Source organism: Mauremys reevesii, linkage group 1, assembly GCF_016161935.1.
Source record: "Mauremys reevesii isolate NIE-2019 linkage group 1, ASM1616193v1, whole genome shotgun sequence".
NCBI lineage: Eukaryota > Metazoa > Chordata > Testudines > Geoemydidae > Mauremys > Mauremys reevesii.
The window spans coordinates 14,708,851-14,730,219 of record NC_052623.1 but is presented as its reverse complement, the minus strand read 5'-3'; the positions used below and the strand labels follow the sequence as shown (position 1 = coordinate 14,730,219).

Below are 21,369 nucleotides of genomic sequence, written 5' to 3'. Positions count from 1 at the left end.
ACCATTCCTGATGTCTGATTTGTGTCCATTTATTCTTTTACGTAGAGACTGTGCGGTTTGGCCAATGTACATGGCAGAGGGGCATTGCTGGCACATGATGGCATATATAACATTAGTAGATGTGCAAGTGAATGAGTCCCTGATGGTGTGGCTGATGTGTTTGGGTCCTCTGATGGTGTCACTAGAGTAGATATAGGGGCAGAGTAGGCAACGAGGTTTGTAACAGGGATTGGTTCCTGGGTTAGTGTTTCTGTGGTGTGGTGTGTAGTTGCTGGTGAGTATTTGTTTCAGGTTGGGGGGCTGTCTGTAAGCAAGGATTGGCCTGCTTCCCAAGGTTTGTGAGAGTGAGGGATCGTTTTCCAGGATAGGTTGTAGATCCTTGATGATGTGCTGGAGAGGTTTTAGCTGGGGACTGTTTGTGATGGTCAGTGGTGTTCTGTTATTTTCATTGTTGGGCCTGTCCTGTAGTAGATGACTTCTGGGTACCTGTCTCACTCTGTCAATCTGTTTCCTTACTTCCTCAGGTGGTTATTGTAGTTTTAAGAATGCTTGATAAAGATCTTGTAGGTGTTTGTCTCTGTCTGAGGGATTGGAGCAAATTTGGTTGTGTGTTAGGGCTTGGATGTAGACAATGGATCGTGTGACATGTCCTGGATGGAAGCTGCACCTATGTATGCTGCAAGCAACAAGGACACTCCGAAGATTCCAACTGATGGAACTGGCCCAGATTTTTCAAGGGTGAAATCTGTACACTATGGACTGAAATATCCAGTGGGGTGAGAAAACCTGCTTAATCTAGATGTTGCCCAGTCTAATAGGATTGAGAGTTTAGACTGCGTGCTTATATTTTATTTTTTTCGTAACTAACTCTGACTTTTTGCCTATCACTTAAAATCTATCTTTTGTAGTCAATAAATCTGTTTTACTGTTTATTTTTACCAGTGACTTTGTATGAGGTGTGTGGCAAATCTGTTCAGGTTTTGCAAAGGCTGGTGTATATCCACTTTCCATTGAGGAATTGGTGAACCAATTAATAAATCTGCATTGCTTGTCTTGAGCAGCGCAAGATGGTATATTCCTGAGATACAATGCTGGGAGCTGTGGGGGCAGGATTGGGCTGGTGCTTTTCTCTGTGTGATTCATGAGTGGCTCTGAGAGTATTCATGGAATTGATTTGCGTGTTGGGCTCGACATGTGGTTGTGCTGAGTGATAACAGCGCCTGGAGGGGGTTGCTGCTGATCACTAGCGAGGCATTGTGAGAGACAGCCCAGGCTGGAGAGAGTTCAGGGAGCACAGCGGTCCTACGGTCCAAGGCTGCACCATGGGGATCCTGTCACAACCCCCAGGTCCCTTTCTGTAGTACTCCTTCCTAGGCACTCATTTCCCATTTTGTATGTGTGCAACTGATGGTTCTTTCCTAAGTGGAGTACTTTGCTTTTTTTCTTGTTGAATTTAATCCTGTTTCCTTCAGACCATTTCTCCAGTTTGTCCAGATCATTTTGAATTTTAATCCTATCCCCCAAAGAACTTGCAACCCTTCGCAGCTTGGTATCATCCACAAATTTTATAAGTGTGCTCTCTATGCACGTATCTAAACTGAATCACTGATAACTACTCTCTGGGAATGGTTTTCTCACCAATTATGCAGTCAGCTTATCCATTTAGGTTGTATTTCCCCAGTTTGTTTATGAGAAGGTCACGTGAAGCACTATCAAAAGCCTTACTAAAGTCAAGATATACCACACTTCCCCCTATCTTCTAGGCTTGTTATCATGTCAAAGAATTATAATTCTGTAAGATTTTCCCCTTGGGTGAGTGACATAATACAGGAGGGTACGGTCCAGGGTTATATTTGTGTGATTCTATATGCATTTAAACACTTCAATTTACTGTACATAACCCTGTTTTATGTGTCTTTACTTCCAGAAAGGTGAACTAAACACTTTGTACACATCTACCAGATATTTAGAGTGTTATTTTGTTGCAGACAAAGCAAAGGTAAGTAATCAAATGATAGTGTTTGTTCTAATTATAATGTCAGACTTACAAGCTATTTTAGTAGTGATCCTTCTGCACTTAAATCTCCCAGTAAAATATTTGTCTGAAACGTTGACGTTTGATGTATAGATTAGGATGTGAATTATTTTCCTTAGTCATTGGTTAGAAATATATATATGTCCTTCAGTTGATGAAAGTTGGACATTTTAAAATAAGCAAGTAACTCGCGTCAAACAGTTTTAAGAGAGCTGGCTGACGAATTTGCTGAAACACTGATGCTGATTTTCTATAAATCTGAGAACACTGGGGAAGTTCCAGAAGACTGGAAGAAAGTTTATGTTGTGCCAATACTTAAAAAGGGTAAATGGGATGACTCAATTAGTTATAAGTAAGGCTACGATTTAGTGACAGAGGTCACAGAAGTCACAGAATTTGTGACTTCCAGTGACCTCCATGACTTATGCCTGCGGAGGCTGGGAGCTGCAGGGTCCCCCTCCGCCCACGGAGGCTGGGAGCTGCAGGGTCCCCCTCCGCCCACGGAGGCTGGGAGCTGCAGGGTCCCCCTCCGCCCACGGAGGCCGGGAGCTTCAGGGGCCCCTGCCACCTGCAGACGCAGGGAGCTGCAGGGTCCCCTGTCACCCAGAGGGGCAGGGACCTGCGGGGTACCCCTGCCACCTGTGGTGGTCCCTGAAACTCCAAGTTGCCAGGGGAACCCCCAGAGCTTCCAGTCACCAAGGACGGTGGGAGAACTCCCAGGCTCCCTGCCACTGCCATGGCCAGGCAGAGTGGCATCTCCACCCAGGTCCCAGCTTCCCTGCTTCAGGCAGTGTGGGGACCCACAGATCCCCATTTTGTCATGGATATTTTTTGTAAAAGTCACGGACAGGTCATGGTTTCGTGAATTTTTCTTTTTTGCCCCTGACCTGTCTGTGACTTTTACTAAAAATATCTGTGACAAAATCTTAGCCTTAATTATAGGCCTGTCACACTGACATTGATCCGGGGGAACATAGTCGACTGACTGGTACAGGACTAGATTAATAAAGAGTTAGAGGAGGGTAATATAATTAATGCCAATTAACATGGGTTTATTGGAGAATAGATTCTGTCAAACTAAGCTGTTATCTTTTTTTCACGAGATAACAAGTTGGGCTGATAAAGTAATAGTGTTCATGTAATAGACTTCTTTAAAGCATTTGGCTTGATACTGCACAACATTTCAGTTAAAAAACTAGAATGATATAAACTTAACATGGCACACATTAAAGAGATTAAAAGTTGGCTAAATGGTTAGTTCTTAAAATGTAATTGTAACAGGAAATCATCACTGAGTGGGTGTGTTTATAGTGGGGTCCTGCAGGGGTCATTTCTTGTTCCTATGCTATTTAACATTCTTCTTTGAGTGCTTGCTCATGTCTATTCCATTACAGGTGTGTGTGCTCGCCACATACACCGGTGCTGGAAGTTTTCCCTTCAGTGGTATCTGTAGGGGACCGGCTCTGTCGCCCTCTGGAATGGCATATGTATGCCGCGGCATAAGGGACTCTGCCAGCTCCCTCCACTCTCAGTTCCTTCTTACTGTAAGTGTCGGTGCTGGAACGTCTACTTGCCTCAGCAAGCTTACTCCCCTCAACTGCTCATTGTTAACTTTGCTGTATATAGTTGTTGAACAGTTGTGAGATGTTAGTTCCCTTAGTGTAGTTAAGTGTTAGTTTGTAGTCCCTGATGGGACTTAGCCTACAGGACGGGGCATGCCCACATCCTTGGGCTTCAATCCCTGTGACTTGCAGAAAACCTATGCCAGTCAGTGACCCCCCACAGCAGTTGTTTGAAGTGCTTAGGGGAAACCCATGTTAGCAACAAGTATTGCATTTGTAAAAGCTTTAAACCTTGGACCAAAAAGGAGCACCAGAGCCATCCAGATCAGACTGTGCTCCTAGCACCGTGGTCTCTGTGTGGAGCACGCCGCCGGCGACAACTGTGGACCGGCGTCGATCCCCATCCCCAGTACCAGTTAGAAAACAAAGAAAGGCCAGAAGGGAACATTCTCCTGTGTCCCATAAAGAGAAGGAGAGGGCCGGAGGAGAGCAAAGATCTGTGAGGGGCAACTCTTTACCTCTGATTGGATGTCGGGCCCCAGCTCCTGCTGAGCAAGCTAGCCCACTCCAGGACTCACCCACCACCCCGGGAAACGGCAGAGGCATTTGGCACCTGGCAGTGTTGTCCACACTGGAGGCCTTTCAGGTCTCAAAGGACATTCTGTCCCTACTGGTGCCGGCTGCACTGGCCACAGAGGTGTCCCATTCCAGGGGAAAACCTACCTTGGGACCCTTCCAATGGCCCCATCGGTGCGGTGCTGCTTCTCACCGCTTACAGGTCAGCCCACTCATCAGAGTCCCTGGCATCAGTCCCCAGACTCCAGGCAGTGCTCCTCTGGTCGAGGAGGCGATTGCCAGTGGAACGGCGCAGACCTACAGAGTTGTGGCACCTGTCCTCGTGGCCCCGGTGCCAGTGATGCCCGAGCTGCTCTCCCAGTGTACAGCACTGCTCTGGCTATTCGAGCTGCTGGTCCAAGGACCCTGTTACAAGTTGCTGGAACACCAGTACGGTTCTCTGGCGATGTGCCCATGATCCCTGATGCGATGGCCTACCCGCTACTGCTCCGGCTCCCACTCAACAGACCGCTTGCTAAGCATAAGGGATAGATCGCTGGGTTACCATCACCAATCTACCGAACGGCACCACCAGTCACTGGGATCATGGCACCGAGGGTCATCGCCCTTGTGCAGATCCTCAGCAGAGCTCCGGGTTTGGCACCAACAGGAACGGGGTAGCAGATGGCCTCGGCACCATCCCGGTCCCCCAGATGTGGACCTTCCTCCTCAGGCTCCAACAGTGAGGAGGATTCCCTATCAGTGAGTCAGGGCCACCCATTGAGGGCACTGTCTTTTGCCACAGCACCTCCCAGCATGGCCTCAGGGCTAGTGGCCTGCTCCTGGCACCTCAGGAATCCCTGGGGGTTTCCATAGCCCTTGCAGGGGCATAGATCAGCTTTGGGGGCATTGGACAAGCAGTCAGTGATGGTCTAATGTCCTAGATGTGACTCTAGAGTGGAGGAGGCAACACAGGTGGCAGACATGCCGGTACCCGCCGCCTCTTCATCCTCGCCTGACGAGGCTATTACGGAGCCCTCTCACCTAGTCCCAAAGGATGATGCCAAGGCTCATCAAGAGCTCTTAAAGAAGGTTGCCTCAAACCTGGGGCTTGAAGCTGAGGGGTATGGAACAGCTTCCATATGAGGACAGATTAATATGAATGAGACTTTTCAGCTTTGAAAAGAGATGACTAAGGGGGGATATGATAGAGGTCTATAAAATCATGACTGGTATGGAGATTGTAAATAAGGAAGTGTTATTTATTCCTTCTCTTAACAGAAGAACTAGGGTCACCAAATTAAATTAACAGGAAGCAGATTTAAAACAAACAAAAGGAAATATTTCTTCACAGAATGCACAATCAATCTGTGGAACTCTTGACCTTCATAACATCCTCTGGCAAAGACTATAACCAGGTTTAAAAAGGAACTAGATAAATTAATGGAGGATAGGTCCACCAATGGCTGTTAACCAGGATGGGCAGGGATGGTTTTCCTAACCTCTCTTTGCCAGAAGATGGGAATGGATGATGGGATGGATCACTTGATGATTCCCTGTTCTGTTCATTCCCTCTTGGAGTACCTGGCACTGGCCACTGTTGGAAGACAGGATAGTGGCTAGATGGACTATTGATCTGACGTAGTATGGATGTTCTTATGTTCTAATACATATTTTGCTCAAATTTATAATTTATTATTAGATAATAAATAATGCTAAGATTTAGTCATGGGTATTTTTAGTAAAAGTCATAAATAGATCATGGGCAATAAACAAAAATTCACGTCCCCGTGACCTATCCATGACTTGTACTATAAATACCCCTAAATCTTTGGTGTTCTGGGGGGCTCCGGGGGCACAGCTGCTGCTCTGGAGGGGTTTTTGGGGGCACCCACTGATGCTGGGGAGGTCTCGGGGGCACCTGCTGGTGCAGAGGGGGCATCTCCGGGGCACCCGCTAGTGCTCAGGGAGGGGGCTGCAGGGCACCTGCTGGTGCTCAGGGTAGGGGCTCCATGCTGCCCGCTGGTGCTCAGGGGGAGAAGGGTGGCCTGGGACAGCGGCAGCCGCTTCTGGCTGGGGGCAGCCCTGCCAGTCCCAGACCACGGGAGCCGCTGCTGGCGGGAGACAGCCCCATCGACCCAGGACTGTGGTAGCTGCTGCTGACGTGGAGTGGCCCCAACGACCCAGGACTGCAGCAGCCATGGCTGGCAGAAAGCAGCCCTGCCGGCTTGGGACCGCAGCAGCTGCTGCTGGGATGAGATGGCCAGGACCACCACTGTTGCTGGTGGGGGTGTGCTGTAGCTGGCCCCAGGTCTGCCGGAGCTGCTCAGGTGGCCACTGGGTCAGTTGCACTTGCTGGCTGCAAAAGTCATGGAGGTCCCAGAGAGTCACGGAATCAGGAACAGTCAGCATGGATTCACCAAGGGCAGGTCATGCCTGACTAACCTAATTGCCTTCTATGATGAGATAACCAGCTCTGTGGATGAGGGGAAAGCAGTGGATGTGCTATTTCTGGACTTTAGCAAAGCTTTTGATACAGTCTCCCACAGTATTCTTGCCAGCAAGTTAAAGAAGTATGGGCTGGATGAATGGACGGTAAGGTGGATAGAAAACTGGCTAGATGGTCGGGCTCAACGGGTAGTGATCAATGGTTCCATGTCTAGTTGGCAGCCGGTATCAAGTGGGGTGCCCCAAGGGTCGGTGCTGGGGCCGGTTTTATTCAATATCTTTATTCAATATCTGGAGGATGGTGTGGACTGCACCCTTAGCAAGTTTGCAGATGACACTAAACTGGGAGGAGTGGTTGATACGCTGGAGGGTAAGGATAGGATACAGAGGGACCTAGACAAATTAGAGGATTGGGCCAAAAGAAATCTTATGAGGTTCAACAAGGACAAGTGCAGAGTCCTGCACTTAGGACGGAAGAATCCCATGCACTGCTACAGACTAGGGACCGAATGGCTGGGCAGCAGTTCTGCAGAAAAGGACCTAGGGGTTACGGTGGACGAAAAGCTGAATGAGTCAACAGTGTGCCCTTGTTGCCAAGAAGGCTAATGGCATTTTGGGTTGTATAAGTAGGGGCATTTCCAGCAGATCGAGGGAAGTGATCATTCCCCTCTATTCAGCACTGGTGAGGCCTCATCTGGAGTACTGTGTCCAGTTTTGGGCCCCACACTACAAGAAGGATGTGGATAAATTGGAGAGAGTCCAGCGGAGGGCAACAAAAATGATTAGGGGGCTGGAACACATGACTTATGAGGAGAGGCTGAGGGAACTGGGATTGTTTAGCCTGCAGAAGAGAAGAATGAGGGGGGATTTGATAGCTGCTTTCAACTACCTGAAAGGGGGTTCCAAAGAGGATGGATCTAGACTGTTCTCAGTGGTAGAAGATGACAGAACAAGGAGTAATGGTCTCAAGTTGCAGAGGGGGAGGTTTAGGTTGGATATTAGGAAAAACTTTTTCACTAGGAGGGTGGTGAAGAACTGGAATGGGTTACCTAGGGAGGTGGTGGAATCTCCTTCCTTAGAGGTTTTTAAGGTCAGGCTTGACAAAGCCCTGGCTGGGATGATTTAGTTGGGTTTGGTCCTGCTTTGAGCAGGGGGTTGGACTATATGACCTCCTGAGGTCCTTTCCAACCCTGAGATTCTATGATTCTATGATCCGTGACTTGCATGACCTCTGTGACAGACCCGCAGCCTTAATAAATAATAGATGATAAAAGGCTTGATGCTAAAATAAGGAATTATAGTAGCTAAATTGTGAGTTCTTAATTTTCTACAAAAAGAACAGGAGTACTTGTGGCACCTCAGAGACTAACAAATATATTTGAGCATAAGCTTTCGTGGGCTACAGCCCACTTCATCAGATGCATAGAACTGCTGAACTTGAATTAATATACAAACTAGATACCATTAATTTAGGCATGAATAGAAACTGGGAATGGCTGAGTCATTACATGGATTGAATCCCATGAAAGCTTATGCTCAAATAAATTTATTAGTCTCTAATGTGCCACAAGTACTCCTGTTCTTTTTGCGGATACAGACTAACACGGCTGCTACTCTGAAACCCTTAATTTCCTAGAAATTATTAGATATTTTTAAAATAGGCGATGGAATTTCATTGTTGTGACTGATTCAAAAATATTTGTGCAGCAGCAGTTATTGTACCAATTCCTTGCTTAGAAATAATTAGCCATGTCACTCTCCTGTATAATGTGGATGATTTGAAAACTACTAGAAAAGTTATTATAGGGAAATATATTGAGCTGCAAAAGAGAAATAATAAGATCATCTTCTGCCTTTCATATTGTATTTACTTAACTACAGTAACGCCTCACTTAAAGTCATCCCAGTTAACGTTGTTTCGTTGTTAGGTTGCTGATCAATTAGGGAACATGCTCGTTTAAAGTTGTGTAATGCCCCTTCTAACATCTTTGGCAGCCACCTGCTTTGTGTACTGCTTGCAGGAAGAGCATCCTGTTGCAGCTAGCTGGTGGGGGGCTTGGAACCAGGGTGGACCGGCAGCCCTGCTATCAGCTTCCCGTTCCCCTAAGTTCCCTGTGTAGCAGCTGCGTCCCTCCCCCCACTGCCATGTGCTGCTCCTCCCCTCTGCCTTGGAGCTGCTCCCCGAGAATCTGGCTTGCTGCAAGTGGGGGGAGGGAAGGAAGAGGGGGGCTAATGTCAGGGTGCTCCCTCCCCCCTGCTCCTGCACCCCGCTTAGCCCATCTTCCATAGAGCAGGGGGGGCACACCCAGGGTTCAGGACAGAGGAAGCTTGCAGCAGCTGAGGTCTCAGCAAGCTGATCTAATTAACAAGGCAGTGTACTTAAAAGGGAAATGCGCATATCTCTCTCCATTCCTGCTGCCTTGTAGAGTAAGAGAGTTAACCCTTGAGGGCTCAGCCAATTGCTAGTTCATCATTTAGCAGTAAGGGAAATATCCCACCCTCTGACTCCTCCACCTCAGCCAAGCTTCACAATCATCATCACTGTGTACCAGTATTACATTGTTTGTTTAAAACTTATAGTGTGTGTGTGTGTGTGTGTGTGTGTGTGTATATAGTCTTTTGTCTGGTGACAAAAATTTCCCGGGAACCTAACCCCCTCCTTTATATTAATTCTTATGGGGAAATTGGATTCGCTTAACATCGTTTGGCTTAAAGTCCCATTTTTCAGGAACATAACTACAACGTTAAGTGAGGAGTTACTGTACTCCTATCTATAATTAAATAGTGAGATATGAATACCTAAAAAAAAGGAACTAGCCAAGCCTATACTCTGATATTACTACAAGTTTAGGTGATGTATGTATATACATGCAGGGGAGGGGAATCACACCAGTAGCTCATATTGTAGACCAGGGATCGGCAACCTTTGGCATGCAGCTCGCCAGGGTAAGCAACCTGGTGGGCTGGGCCAGTTTGTTTACCTGCCGCATCCACAGGTTCGGCAGATCTTGGCTCCCACAGACCGCGGTTCGCTGCTCCAGGCAGGGGGTGGTGGGAAGCGGCGCGGGCCGAGGCATGTGCTGGCCGCCGCTTCCCGCTGCCCCCATTGGCCTGGTGCGGTGAACCGCAGCCACTGGGAGCCGAGATCGGCCAAACCAGAGGACACGGCAGGTAAACAAACCGGCCCAGCCTGCCAGGGGGCTTACCCTGGTGGGCTGCGTACCAAAAGTTGCCAATCCCTGTTGTAGACATAGCCATAAATGCGGAGCTGGAAATACTTCAGCTAAATGTGCTGACAGGGTAAAAATGCTCCTGAACAGGGGCTCGAAGAACAGACATATTCAGCAATACAAAGTAAAACAATCCCTAGAGTGACTCCAGCTAGAGGAGTACTTGTGGCACCTTAGAAACTAACAAATTTATTTGAGCATAAGCTTTTGTGGGCTACAGCCCACTTCTTCAGATGCATCCGAAGAAGTGGGCTGTAGCCCACGAAAGCTTATGCTCAAATAAATTTGTTAGCCTCTAAGGTGCCACAAGTACTCCTGTTCTTTTTGCGGATACAGACTAACACGGCTGCTACTCTGAATCCAGCTAGAGTGGTACTAAAAAGCCGCTGATAAGCCTCCAGAAATGCTTGTGCCAAACGTGTCACTGCAATGCCAGTGTGGATATAGCTACATCACTATGGGCCATATATGACTCTGCAGTGTGGATACTCAGAGGAGGGTTTGGTAAGCACATAGTTGCATATATGGGAGCTCAGACACCTTTAAACTCTGTAGTGTAGCTAGACCCTTAATATGTGTCCTTACATTTGCCTGTATTAAAATGAGCTTAGTTAACTAAGCGATCCAGATAGTTCTGTATAACGGAACTGTCCTTATTATAAACTGACCATTACCAACACTGTTCCGACAAGCGGACAAATACAAAATGACGTGGATGCACCCTAGGTCCAAACAGTGGCATCTGATAGATTATGCCATTGTCAGAAGGTGAGACATCCGAGATGTACTCATCACCAGAGTAATGTGAGGCGCAGAGTGCTAGACAGACCACAGATTAGTCAGGACGTCTCTTCAACTTTACATCACTCCCTCTTGGCACAAACGCCCTAAGCATGTGCAACCTGCTTTCAACATAGCCAAACTGAAGGATGCTCAGTGTTTCAACAATTTCCAGAAGAGTCTTGATGACAAACTGACATCCCATGGACAACTGATCGGTACTGTAACCAAAAAGTGGGACCAGTTCAAGCAGATAGTAACTGACAGAGCAATAACATCTTTTGGACCAAAGAAAAGAACACATCAGGATTGGTTTGATGAAAACCAAGAAGAAATATGCTCAGCACTGGAAGTAAAGAGAAAAGTCTTTATCGAATGGCAGAATGATCTGTCCTCAGTCTCTAAACAGGACCATTTCAAGTACCTTCAGAGCAAAACACAGAAAGACCTCCGTCAGATACAAGACAACTGGTGGGAGAGCAAAGCCAAAGAAATTGAGCACTATGCTGAGACCCACAACTCAAAGATGTTCTTCAGTGCTATTAAGACTGTCTATGGACCTTCTAAACCAAGGACCACCCCATTGCTCTCATCAGACAACACAATGCTGATTAAAGATAAAGAAGGCATCAACGAAAGATGGCGAGAACACTTTAGCAACCTTCTCAATAGACCATCAACTGTGAATAATAATGTCCTCAATGAAATTCCACAACAACCTGCTCTGACAGATCTTGACTCTCCGCCCACTATAGATGAGATTAGGAAAGCTGTTAGCCAGATGAGTTCAGGAAAAGCTCCTGGAAAAGATGGGATACCAGCAGAGATATACAAAGCAGCAGGTCCAGCAGCACTAGCAGCGTTCCACAGCGTGATCATCAGCATCTGGGAGGATGAAAACATACCACAGGACCTCCACGACGCTACTATTGTCTCTCTTTTCAAGAACAAAGGCATCAAAGCAGAATGTGGAAATTATAGAGGCATATCCCTCCTCTCCATTGGAGGGAAGATCATCGCCCGCATCATCTTGAACCGCCTAATAGCCAGTATTTCTGAGGCAAATCTACCTGAAAGTCAATGTGGTTTTTGACCTGGCTGGAGCACAGTCAACATGGTGTTTGCTGTCAAACAAATACAAGAGAAGTGCATTGAACAGAACATGCACCTGTATGCTGTCTTCATAGATCTGACAAAGGCGTTTAATACTGTCAACAGGGAAGCCCTTTGGACTATTCTAACACGACTTGGCTGCACAAGAAAATTTGTCCAGATTATACGCCTTTTTCATCACAGCATGACAGGCGAAGTATTGTCTGATGGAGCCACATCAGCCCCCTTCAGCATCAACTTTCAACGGCGTGAAACAAGGATGTGCTCTCACTTCTGTCTTATTTAACCTGTTCTTTGCATGCGTCCTCAACCATGCAATGAAAGATCTGGATCGAGGTATATATTTGAAATACCGGCACGATGGTTCACTTTTTGACCTCCGTCGCCTGAATGCAAAGACTAAGACAGTGCAGAAACTCCTTCTTGAGGCACTCTTTGCCGAAGACTGTGCCCTCATGGCTCACACTGAAAATGATCTTCAGCACATTGTCAACAAGTTTGCCGAGGACTCGCAACTTTTCGGACTAACTATCAGCCTCGGAAAGACAGAAGTTCTCCATCAACCTGCACCTGGGTCAAATGCTTCTGTCCGGAGTATCTCCATTGACGGCACTCATCTTAAAGTAGTGGAGAACTTTAAATACCTGGGTAGTGTCATATCCAGTGATGGATCACTGGATAATGAGATCAACGCACGAATATCCAAAGCAAGCCAGGCACTTGGCTGTCTGCGTGTTAAAGTTTTAAACCACCACAACATCTGGATGTCAACAAAACTCCTTGTGTACAGAGCTGTTGTTCTTTCATCTCTTTTGTACAAGTGCGAAACATGGACACTATATAGGCGTCACATCAAGCAGCTCAAAGCATTCCACATGCGCTGCCTCCGCAACATCATGAAGATCCGCTGGCAAGACAAAGTTCCCAATCTTGAGGTCCTCAAGAAAGCCCAGATGACAAGCATCGAAATGATGATCATGAAGTCACAGCTACGTTGGACCGGTCATGTCAGCCGCATGGATGCCAACAGACTCCCCCGCCAGCTTCTGTATGGTGAGCTATCCCAGGGCATCCGGCATATAGGTCGTCCACGGAAACGTTACAAGGACACCATCAAAGCCAATCTGCAGTACAGCAGTATCAAACCTAGGGACCTTGAGGACGCCGCCAGCGATAGAACACAGTGGCGTGCAACAGTCAGAAATACCTGCATCACCTTTGAGGAAGACCGCTGCCGGCGTCTACAAGAGGCATGCGAACGACATCACAGAGCATTAGCAGCGCACAATCCACTGACCGCGAACTTCCCATGCACCATCTGCAGCAAAATGTGCACCTCTAGAATTGGCTTGTATAGTCATCAGAGCGCACACCATGAGACCAACACTAGATGATCTGCACAGATTTGTCATCATCGGATCGATGGACTACCAAGATATTTGCCTGTATTAAAATGAGCTTAGTTAACTAAGCGATCCAGATAGTTCTGTATAACGGAACTGTCCTTATTATAAACTTTACCAGTGATGAGAAACCAATGTAAAATTATTCAGGATCAAATATGCCTACTGGGAGGGGGGCGAACCCAAAACAAACAAAACTATAAATGTTTTAAGTAGAGAAACAACATGAAGAAAGAAAATCTCCACAGTCTGAATGGAGGTGAATGCATAAATGAAAATCCAAACATAATGTCATCTTCTCTTCTCTAAAAATAATATCAACCATTATTCCCACTCTTCAGAGCAAGAAGCTCAAATAAGGCTGCAATGAATAGCAATCAGCTTAAGTGGTGATTTGATCAGCCTATAAAATTGGGAGATGATTTCTGATAGTAGAAGATTCTCTAGTCTACCAGACAAAGACATAACAAGACCTAATGTCTGGAAACTGAAACTAAATAAATTCAGGTTGGTAAATTTTAACAAGGAAGTTAATTAACCATTGGAACAACTTATGAGGGACATGGTGAAGTTTTTAAATCAAGATTGGATGAGTTCTTAAAAGATATGGTCACTCCATGCTGAACATGAGCTTCCAATGTGATACTGTGGCCCAAAAGACTAATGTGATCTTTGGATGCTTTAACAGGAATCTTCAGTAGGAGCAGAGAGGTTATTTTGCCTCTGTATTGGGTACTGGTACAACCGCTAGTGGAATACTGTGTCAGTTCTGGTGTCCACAATTCAAGAAGGACGTTTGATAAACTGGAGAGGGTGCAAAGTGCCACTATGAGAATGATTAAAGGATTAGAAAATATGCTTTATAGCAATAGACTCATGGAGCTCAATCTATTTAGCCTCAACAAAGAGAAAGTTAAGGAGTGACTTCATCACAAACTATAAGTACCTACACGGAGAACAAATATTTGATAATGGTCACTTCAATCTAGCTCAAAGGGTGAAAATCCTGACAGAATATATTCAAAGCAAAAACACAGAAATATAATTGGCATGAAAATGGAAAAAGTAAATGAATAACACAAAATGAGAAGTGAAATTATATGTAGGAATATTTGTGTGAATCCCAGTTAATTCAGAAAGATTTTTCATGAAACATCTGCTGCTGTTTAAAGATCTCACATAGAATTAATTCTTTCTTCAGAATGGAGAGTCTAAGATGTTTTGGTCTTTTTACTCCTAGTTTCGCCATGAAGATTCCAATGAAACTTTGTTGACATTGAAGATGCTCCAGTATGTACATTTAACAAGTGAGGTGAGTTATTTACTCTTATTTATTATGGGCACAATTGTGACTGATGTTATATATCTGCACTGGGGAATCAGGGGACATAAGAGGCCTTCTTAGCCCCTACACAGGTTACCTGTATAGAGTGTTGAAGCTCTGATGTAGATTAAGTCCAAATGATATATCACCTTCTTTCCCACTGAAAGCAGGGCCTGTCATAATTTGAGGCGGAATTCTGTATTTTGGAAGAAATCAAGCCAGCTTTGTTTCCATGCTCCCACTAATTATCATCATCATACCTATTTAAAAGTTCTAACAGTTTTATCTACTAGGTCATTGGAAACTGGATGGTAAGGGGAAATTTAAATATGTTTTATCGCATCCCTGAGGGTGCTCCACTTTAGGTGAGTCTACATCCCTGCACCTGCGATCGGAGATTCTTAGCAGTGCCCATTTGGCCCGTACATGCCCGCCCCCCATTTTGTGTCGCTCCCTAGCAGCTATATGGCACTGAGCGGCCAAACTGCCCTCAGTTCCTTCTCCACCGCCCTTGGCCTGAAATGGAGCCCTTGGCAGCACCTCCTTAGTTTCTTCACATTTACCTTTTAGAGTTAGTGTTAGTATAGTTATACAATAGAGTTAGCTGTAGCTACTCTCCTCTCCCCCACTTATTTCTTTTTAAAAAATCAATTATTATTAGTTACCGGTAAAATTCTGTTCACCCTTATAGTGTAGTCTAGTTTTCACTTCCTTCACCTGGGGGAATGGTACTGATAGGGGCATGTCCAGATCTCTGGGGTTTAAACGCTGTCTTTCAGGCCGAGAGTCAATCCCGGTCAGTGATAGGTACTCTCAGTGTGTTCATTGTCTGGGTGAGAGACATGTATCTCAAAAGTGCCCCCATTGCCTCAACCTCAAGACTTGCACCAGAAAAGAACAGGAGCTCAAGCTAAGGCTTATCCTGATGGAAAATTCACTGCATCCAGCTTCCAACCACAGACCCCACTCAGACACCAGTCCTCACTGACCCCAGTGGTGGCTTCCAGCAGACATTCTCCACCACCCTCAGTAGTAGTGTAAAATTCTGCCACACTTGAGTTGTCTTTATCTGTGATCCCATGTATGATGAAATGAAGTTGACCTCACATTTAATTATCTCAAATTCATGCTTAGGATTCCTGTTGCTGACGCAGTAGTAGATGGACCAATTGTACAAACTGTTTAGTAGCCTTCCAATTCACGGGAAGGTTCCTGTTATGCCACATTCCCTTTAGAGATGACCTTTCCTGTTTCCTGGAGTAGAACCACTGTTCAACAAAACATTATCTGCAATGGTGGTATAGACCCCACACTGTAATAGCCATGAAAGAGATGATAAGTGGATCAGTTATGTCTCCAGCCACGACTATGTCCAATTAGCATCAGCTTGGATAAAAGTCTGCAATTTAGGCAGAATACATGGTTGCCAGAGAGGCTGAGAGCTTGAGGAAATGGGGAGCAGCAGACTGGAAAGAAGCAGCTCAAGGAGACAGATCTCTGGGGGGAGAGGATTAGAGAGTAGCTCTGTGAAAGATGCTTGTAAACAGGCATAGATGGAAGCAACCCAGGGAAGCAGCAGGGGATCGTATGAAGCAGACTTTAGCTGATTAACACAGGGACCCTGGGCTGCAATCCAGAGGGGAGAGAGACCTGGGTTCCCCTCCCACTCCCAGAGAATAGAGGTGTGATTTTTTGGGGGGTATGTGTGTGAGTGGGAGAAACAGGCCTTACCTGATCTAGTGCTGTTGCTTTCAGGTCTGTCCATTGTCCCTTACTGAAAAAGACCCTATAAATATCAATGGAGATCATAAGAGCCATTATAAATAGCTTTTAAAATAATTGTAGTTTTCAAAATGTCGGGACATACTTATTTAAAAGATGCTTTACCAGAAACTTGAACATTGAAAATCTGTTAGGTTTTTTTTTTAAATAAAAGTTGAGTGTCCCTTTAAAAATATTGACTTAGTATTAGTGCAGTTAATACATAGGTCTTCTATCAAGCCTCATTTAGTTCAGTGTTCTGCCAACATACTGTTGAATTGTTCTCTTAAATCATTAATGGTAATCCCCTGACTCAGTTACAGGAAGCAGCATACATGAGGCCCCCAGAGCTGTGCATGAGAGTGGTGATGTCATGTTAATATATGAGAAAGTACAAGTGACCATCACCAGAACAGAACAGAGAGACTGGCTGTATACAAAGTACTGCCAAACGCACAAAGTAAACAAATGAAAGAAATAGATATTTTTCTGATAAATACTTTCAGCTTTAGTAATCATGAATGTTGTTTGCAACTATAATATGTACACATTTTTCCAGACAGAAATGAGATTTTTCAGATCAACAGCAGTGTCCCTTTAATATTATGATTTTATTCTGATCTCCAGTGCAGCTTCTGTGGCTGAAGAGGTAAAGTGGAACACAAACTGAGGAATGACACCAGCAGTGTGGATTACATGAAAGATCATAGCTTCAAAGCATTACATGTAGATGATTTTTTTTTATATTTATGTTTTTAGATGTACCGTCCATTTGGCCTTCATGTTATTCTGATTGCATTAGAGCTTTGGACAGAAAGGGATCTCATGACAATTACTCACCTTTTGGAACAGGTTATTGTAATTTATTCGACCTATGTTCGAAAATTCCTTATGGGCCGTGTACAATTCGACCACACAGAATTAATTGTGTAAGATTCTTTTATTTTAATCTTTAAAAATATGGTAATACTGTTCTTTATATTTATAACCATCAATATTAAATTCAGGCCTTGAAGATATTTTGCAAGATTTTGTTTGGAAACTAGACAATGTACCCCTGCCCCCGCCCCTCCAAAAAAAAGAGGATCCATTATTCTCCTGCATAGCCAAGCTGGCCATTGCAAAATTAGGTTTTCCTTTGGGTTCTGTAGCCTAAGAGGCGTGAGCAGCCTGATAGTCTCCACCTACTTGGGAAAATCCTCAGTTCATTCTACCTCCTACGCAACAGCACAGATGGTTTCCAGACCTTCTGACCCTCATTGTACAAAGAAAATGTTAAACCCTGCTCAGATTTTAAATGTTTGGCAAGTCGTACAGTTTTTTGTTCAGTTTGTTTCTTGTAATTGATTTTTGGGGGCAGATTTGCTCAGACTTCAGCTCTATGGCACTCTGCTTTATTCACTATTCATGAACCAGTGTCCCAGTGTGCAAACATTCATAGATTATAAATCCATATGCAACGGTTTGATCGTCTTGTCTAACCTGCATAACACAGATCATAGGACTTGGCTCTATTAATTCCTGTTTGAACTAAAGCATTGTAGTAAGAAGAGATAAAAAAAATAAGTGATTGGAGATATACCTATCTCCTAGAACTAGAAGGGACCCTGAAAGGTCATTGAGTTCAGCCCCCTATCTTCACTAGTAGGACCAAGTACTGGATTTTTGCCCGAGATCCCTCAGTGGTCCTCTCAAGTATTGAACTCATAACCCTGAGTTTAACAGGCCAATGGTCAAACCACTGAGCTATCCCTCCAAGCCCTTGTAGCAGCGGCCTGGTATGAAGCAGGACCTGCTCACAGAATCTGGCAAGAACAGGGCTGATATTGCAGAAATACACATTCCTAAGAAGTTCTAGGCAGAGTACTCACGTAAACACATCCCAATATCAAGTGGTACCAGAACATACCGATATCAAGGATAGTACAAAAACATTCCACAAGGATAACAGGAGCACACTGACCCTTCCTAAAAGATAAGGTCAAGATGACAGTACATAATGAAGATGTTTTGATTGAACCAACATGTACAAGGTAATTGGTAATAACTAGCCGTGTCAGGGGTCAGTAACTAACTATGTCAAAGGGGCAGTACTAACTTGTTTGTATTGGGATATAAAGATATATCTCAGAGGGAGTATCTTTGTCTAGCCTAAGGAGGAACGGAAAGTCCCGCCGTTCTCCGAGCTCATCTATTGTTACAGGCATACATGTATTAGTGGTCCGGTAGAGTCTGTGGGATACTAATACTGTGCTTTGTCAACAATAAACCTGGCTGGGTGCCTTCATCCCTTAACAGATCTTGTGGTGATTGGGTGGTTTGCTCAAGCTCTGCCGTGCCAGATGTCTGCTCATGGCTGAGGCGGCACACCGAGGGACACACATACATGCAGCCAAACAGCTATCAACATCTAACAACAAGCATATCTTTTAGAAAAACATCCAATCTTGATTTTAAAATTGCCAGTGATGGAGAATCCACCACAATCTTTGGTAAAATGTTCCAATGGTTAACTACCCTACCTTTTAAAATATGCGCCTTATTTCTGTCTGCATTTGTCTAGCCTTGACTTCCAGACATTGGATCTTGTTATAGCTTTGCTTGCTAGAAAATTATCAGTTTTCATGGAGTGATGTCCCTGTAGGTGCTCCACTTTAGGTGTTCATGCACCCCTGCGCTCGTAATTGGAGATTTGCAGTAGTAGGGCCTCATTGGGTCACAGATGTGTGATCCCCATCTTGTGCCACTTCAGGCGATTATCAACCAACCCCCCGCCCCAGTTCCTTCTCTACTGCCTTTTGCTTGAGTTGGATCATCCAGCAGTGCCTCAATACCTTTTATTAGTAGAATCGTTTTAAGTAATTAGACTTAATTCTTCTCTTTATAGTTATTCTTCTCTGTTAATTTCCTGTACAAAAATCCCTTTTTTTAGATCAGATAGGTTTCCATTCTTAACAGAGTAGAAATTTAATTTTTTCCCCTTACAGGGGAAAGCACTCTTCCAGTCCCCCAGGTTTTAAATGCTGCCTCATTTGCAGGTTTCAATACCTATCTTTGATGGGCATTCACAGTGTGTCTGCTGCCGCAGCAAGAAACACGTACCTCAGAAGTGCTTGTACTGACACGACCTCAAAGCCCAGACCAGAAAGGCAAGAGACTTACAACTTAAACTCCTCCTCCTAAACTGAAACCCCATGCGTTGGCATTGGCAGGGCCAACTAAACACTCAGCACTGAGTGGCTCAGCACGTCTGCAGACAATGGCACCACCTTCTGCAAGCACCATGCATTCGGTACGCACACCGGCACCCACAATCATGCTGCAAAAATCAGTACCGATAGCTATGTCTTCTACGGTACCAATGCCACCAACAACACAACAATTCCTGCACCACAAAGACCTCATGATCAATTTGACACCTGAATCCCCTATTCTCGGCACTGACACCGCACCCGCATGGTCAGTTCCAAGTCACCTCACAAGTCCATCATGATCTTCTCCACCATTTTCGAGCAATGAGAACGAGAGGACGAAGGGGAAATATATTCTCCAAAATGTTCTTCTCCGGGCCACAATCCACGAAGACCAGAACCTCCGCACAGGAGATATTACATTGACCCCAAAGACACACACTGGTACGGTTACCCATGGATGCCACCAATGCCATTTCCCCCACAGTGGTCATATTGGAACCTGTGGGCAACACCCCTCCCCACAACACAAACCTTCCAGCCCACCCAGGGGGAGCCTACATCATTCATCCACACTTTTGGTACCAGGACCATTGGAACCTATAGAAGAGGGAGCTGAAGAGGAAGAAGGAACCCTCTGACCGGGAAATGGCACCGGCAACCCACTCTTCTTCATCTTCCCCTGAGGACACCATAATGACACCAACTCCCAACACAGGGGATGACTTCAAGCAATTTCAAGATCTCTACAAAAGAGTTGCGAGCTCACTAGACATCTCACTGGAAGAAGTCAAGGAGGCACAGCACAAGCTCCTGGAGATTTTACATACATCGGCCTCTTCCAGCATCCGTGCAGGAAGTTCCAATACTAGACATATGCAGGGCAGCCACCTGGAGCTCCGTCCACATGTTTGCTAGATATGAGATGCTGGGAGAAGCTGCTGCTGCAGGTGGGGCAGTGAGAACTGAAGGACTGCAAGCATCTTGGCTGCTGGCTTCCTTGCATGCCCCTCCAGTCTGAGCATTGCTTGTCCATCATCCACATGTGGAATACACTTAGGGACCAGCACTCGAAGAAGAAATTGAGGTTACTCATTTGTAACTGGAGGTTCTTCAAGAGGTGTGGTCCCTATATGAATTCTACTACCTCCCCTCTGTACATCATTATAATAAACATATACAAGCCGTGTAACATAATGTGGCCTGATCTCATCTTCTTTTCCCTTCCTCATCGGTCATCTACATAGGTGATTTTAACAGCCATCACAAAGACTGAGGATACTGCTCAAATAACATAGCCAGGGAACAGAGCACAGAATGGGCCTCCCTCAAAGAACTCCACCTGCTCTATGATCCAAAGCAATCCATATCTTTTCGGTCTGCAAGTTAGATAATGGATCACAACCCTGACCTGTGTTTTGTGACCCATAACAGCACAGCCACAAGAATAATCTTGAGTCACTTCCTGCATAGCCAACATCATCCAGTTATCCTCCAGATAAGCCTGGAAATGCCTCTTCTGCAGTCGGTGCCAAAGCCATGTTGGAATTTCTGTAAGGCTGACCGGCCCACCTACACTTCGGAAACACAACATTGGATCCCATGGCTCAAACTGATATCTAGAAACTTTGGCCATTTTACAAACATCCTAAAATTGACTGCAAAGAAGTACATCCCACACAGTAACCACAAGGCTTTCACCCCCTGCTGGACAAAAGAATCTGAGTCCCTCCTGAGGAAATATGAAAGGAGCATGTGACAGAGAAGCTGCCCCTCACTGGATGGCAAAGGGTTAATAGCAGCCCTTATTGCTGCTGCACAGAACCTAGTCAATCAGAGGAAGGCTTAGAAGCCGCCAATCAAGGCCAGGGTGGGCCCTATAAGAAGAGCTGCAGGGCAGAGAGTTCAGTCTCCCTCTCTGGAGCTTGAGGGAGAAGGACTAGCTACCTGTAGAGAGAAGTACCTGG

At 45.4% G+C, this 21,369-nt stretch overlaps 1 protein-coding gene and 1 long non-coding RNA gene across 7 annotated transcripts in view; one reads left to right on the top strand and one right to left on the bottom strand.

Moving 5' to 3' along the window:
* Positions 1-21,369, top strand: part of LOC120396066 (disintegrin and metalloproteinase domain-containing protein 20-like) — a 139,200-nt gene that overhangs the window by 22,889 nt on the left and 94,942 nt on the right. For all 6 annotated transcript variants that reach the window (XM_039520961.1, XM_039520960.1, XM_039520959.1 and 3 more), the window contains 3 exons: positions 1,928-1,999; positions 14,367-14,438; positions 16,971-17,140. In XM_039520961.1, coding sequence (XP_039376895.1) covers positions 1,928-1,999; positions 14,367-14,438; positions 16,971-17,140 — 314 coding nt within the window. The remainder of the gene's footprint in view (positions 1-1,927; positions 2,000-14,366; positions 14,439-16,970; positions 17,141-21,369) is intronic.
* Positions 16,210-21,369, bottom strand: part of LOC120396068 — a 46,771-nt gene continuing 41,611 nt past the window's right edge. The window contains exon 4 of the long non-coding RNA XR_005592957.1: positions 16,210-16,236. This is a non-coding gene — a long non-coding RNA (uncharacterized LOC120396068). The remainder of the gene's footprint in view (positions 16,237-21,369) is intronic.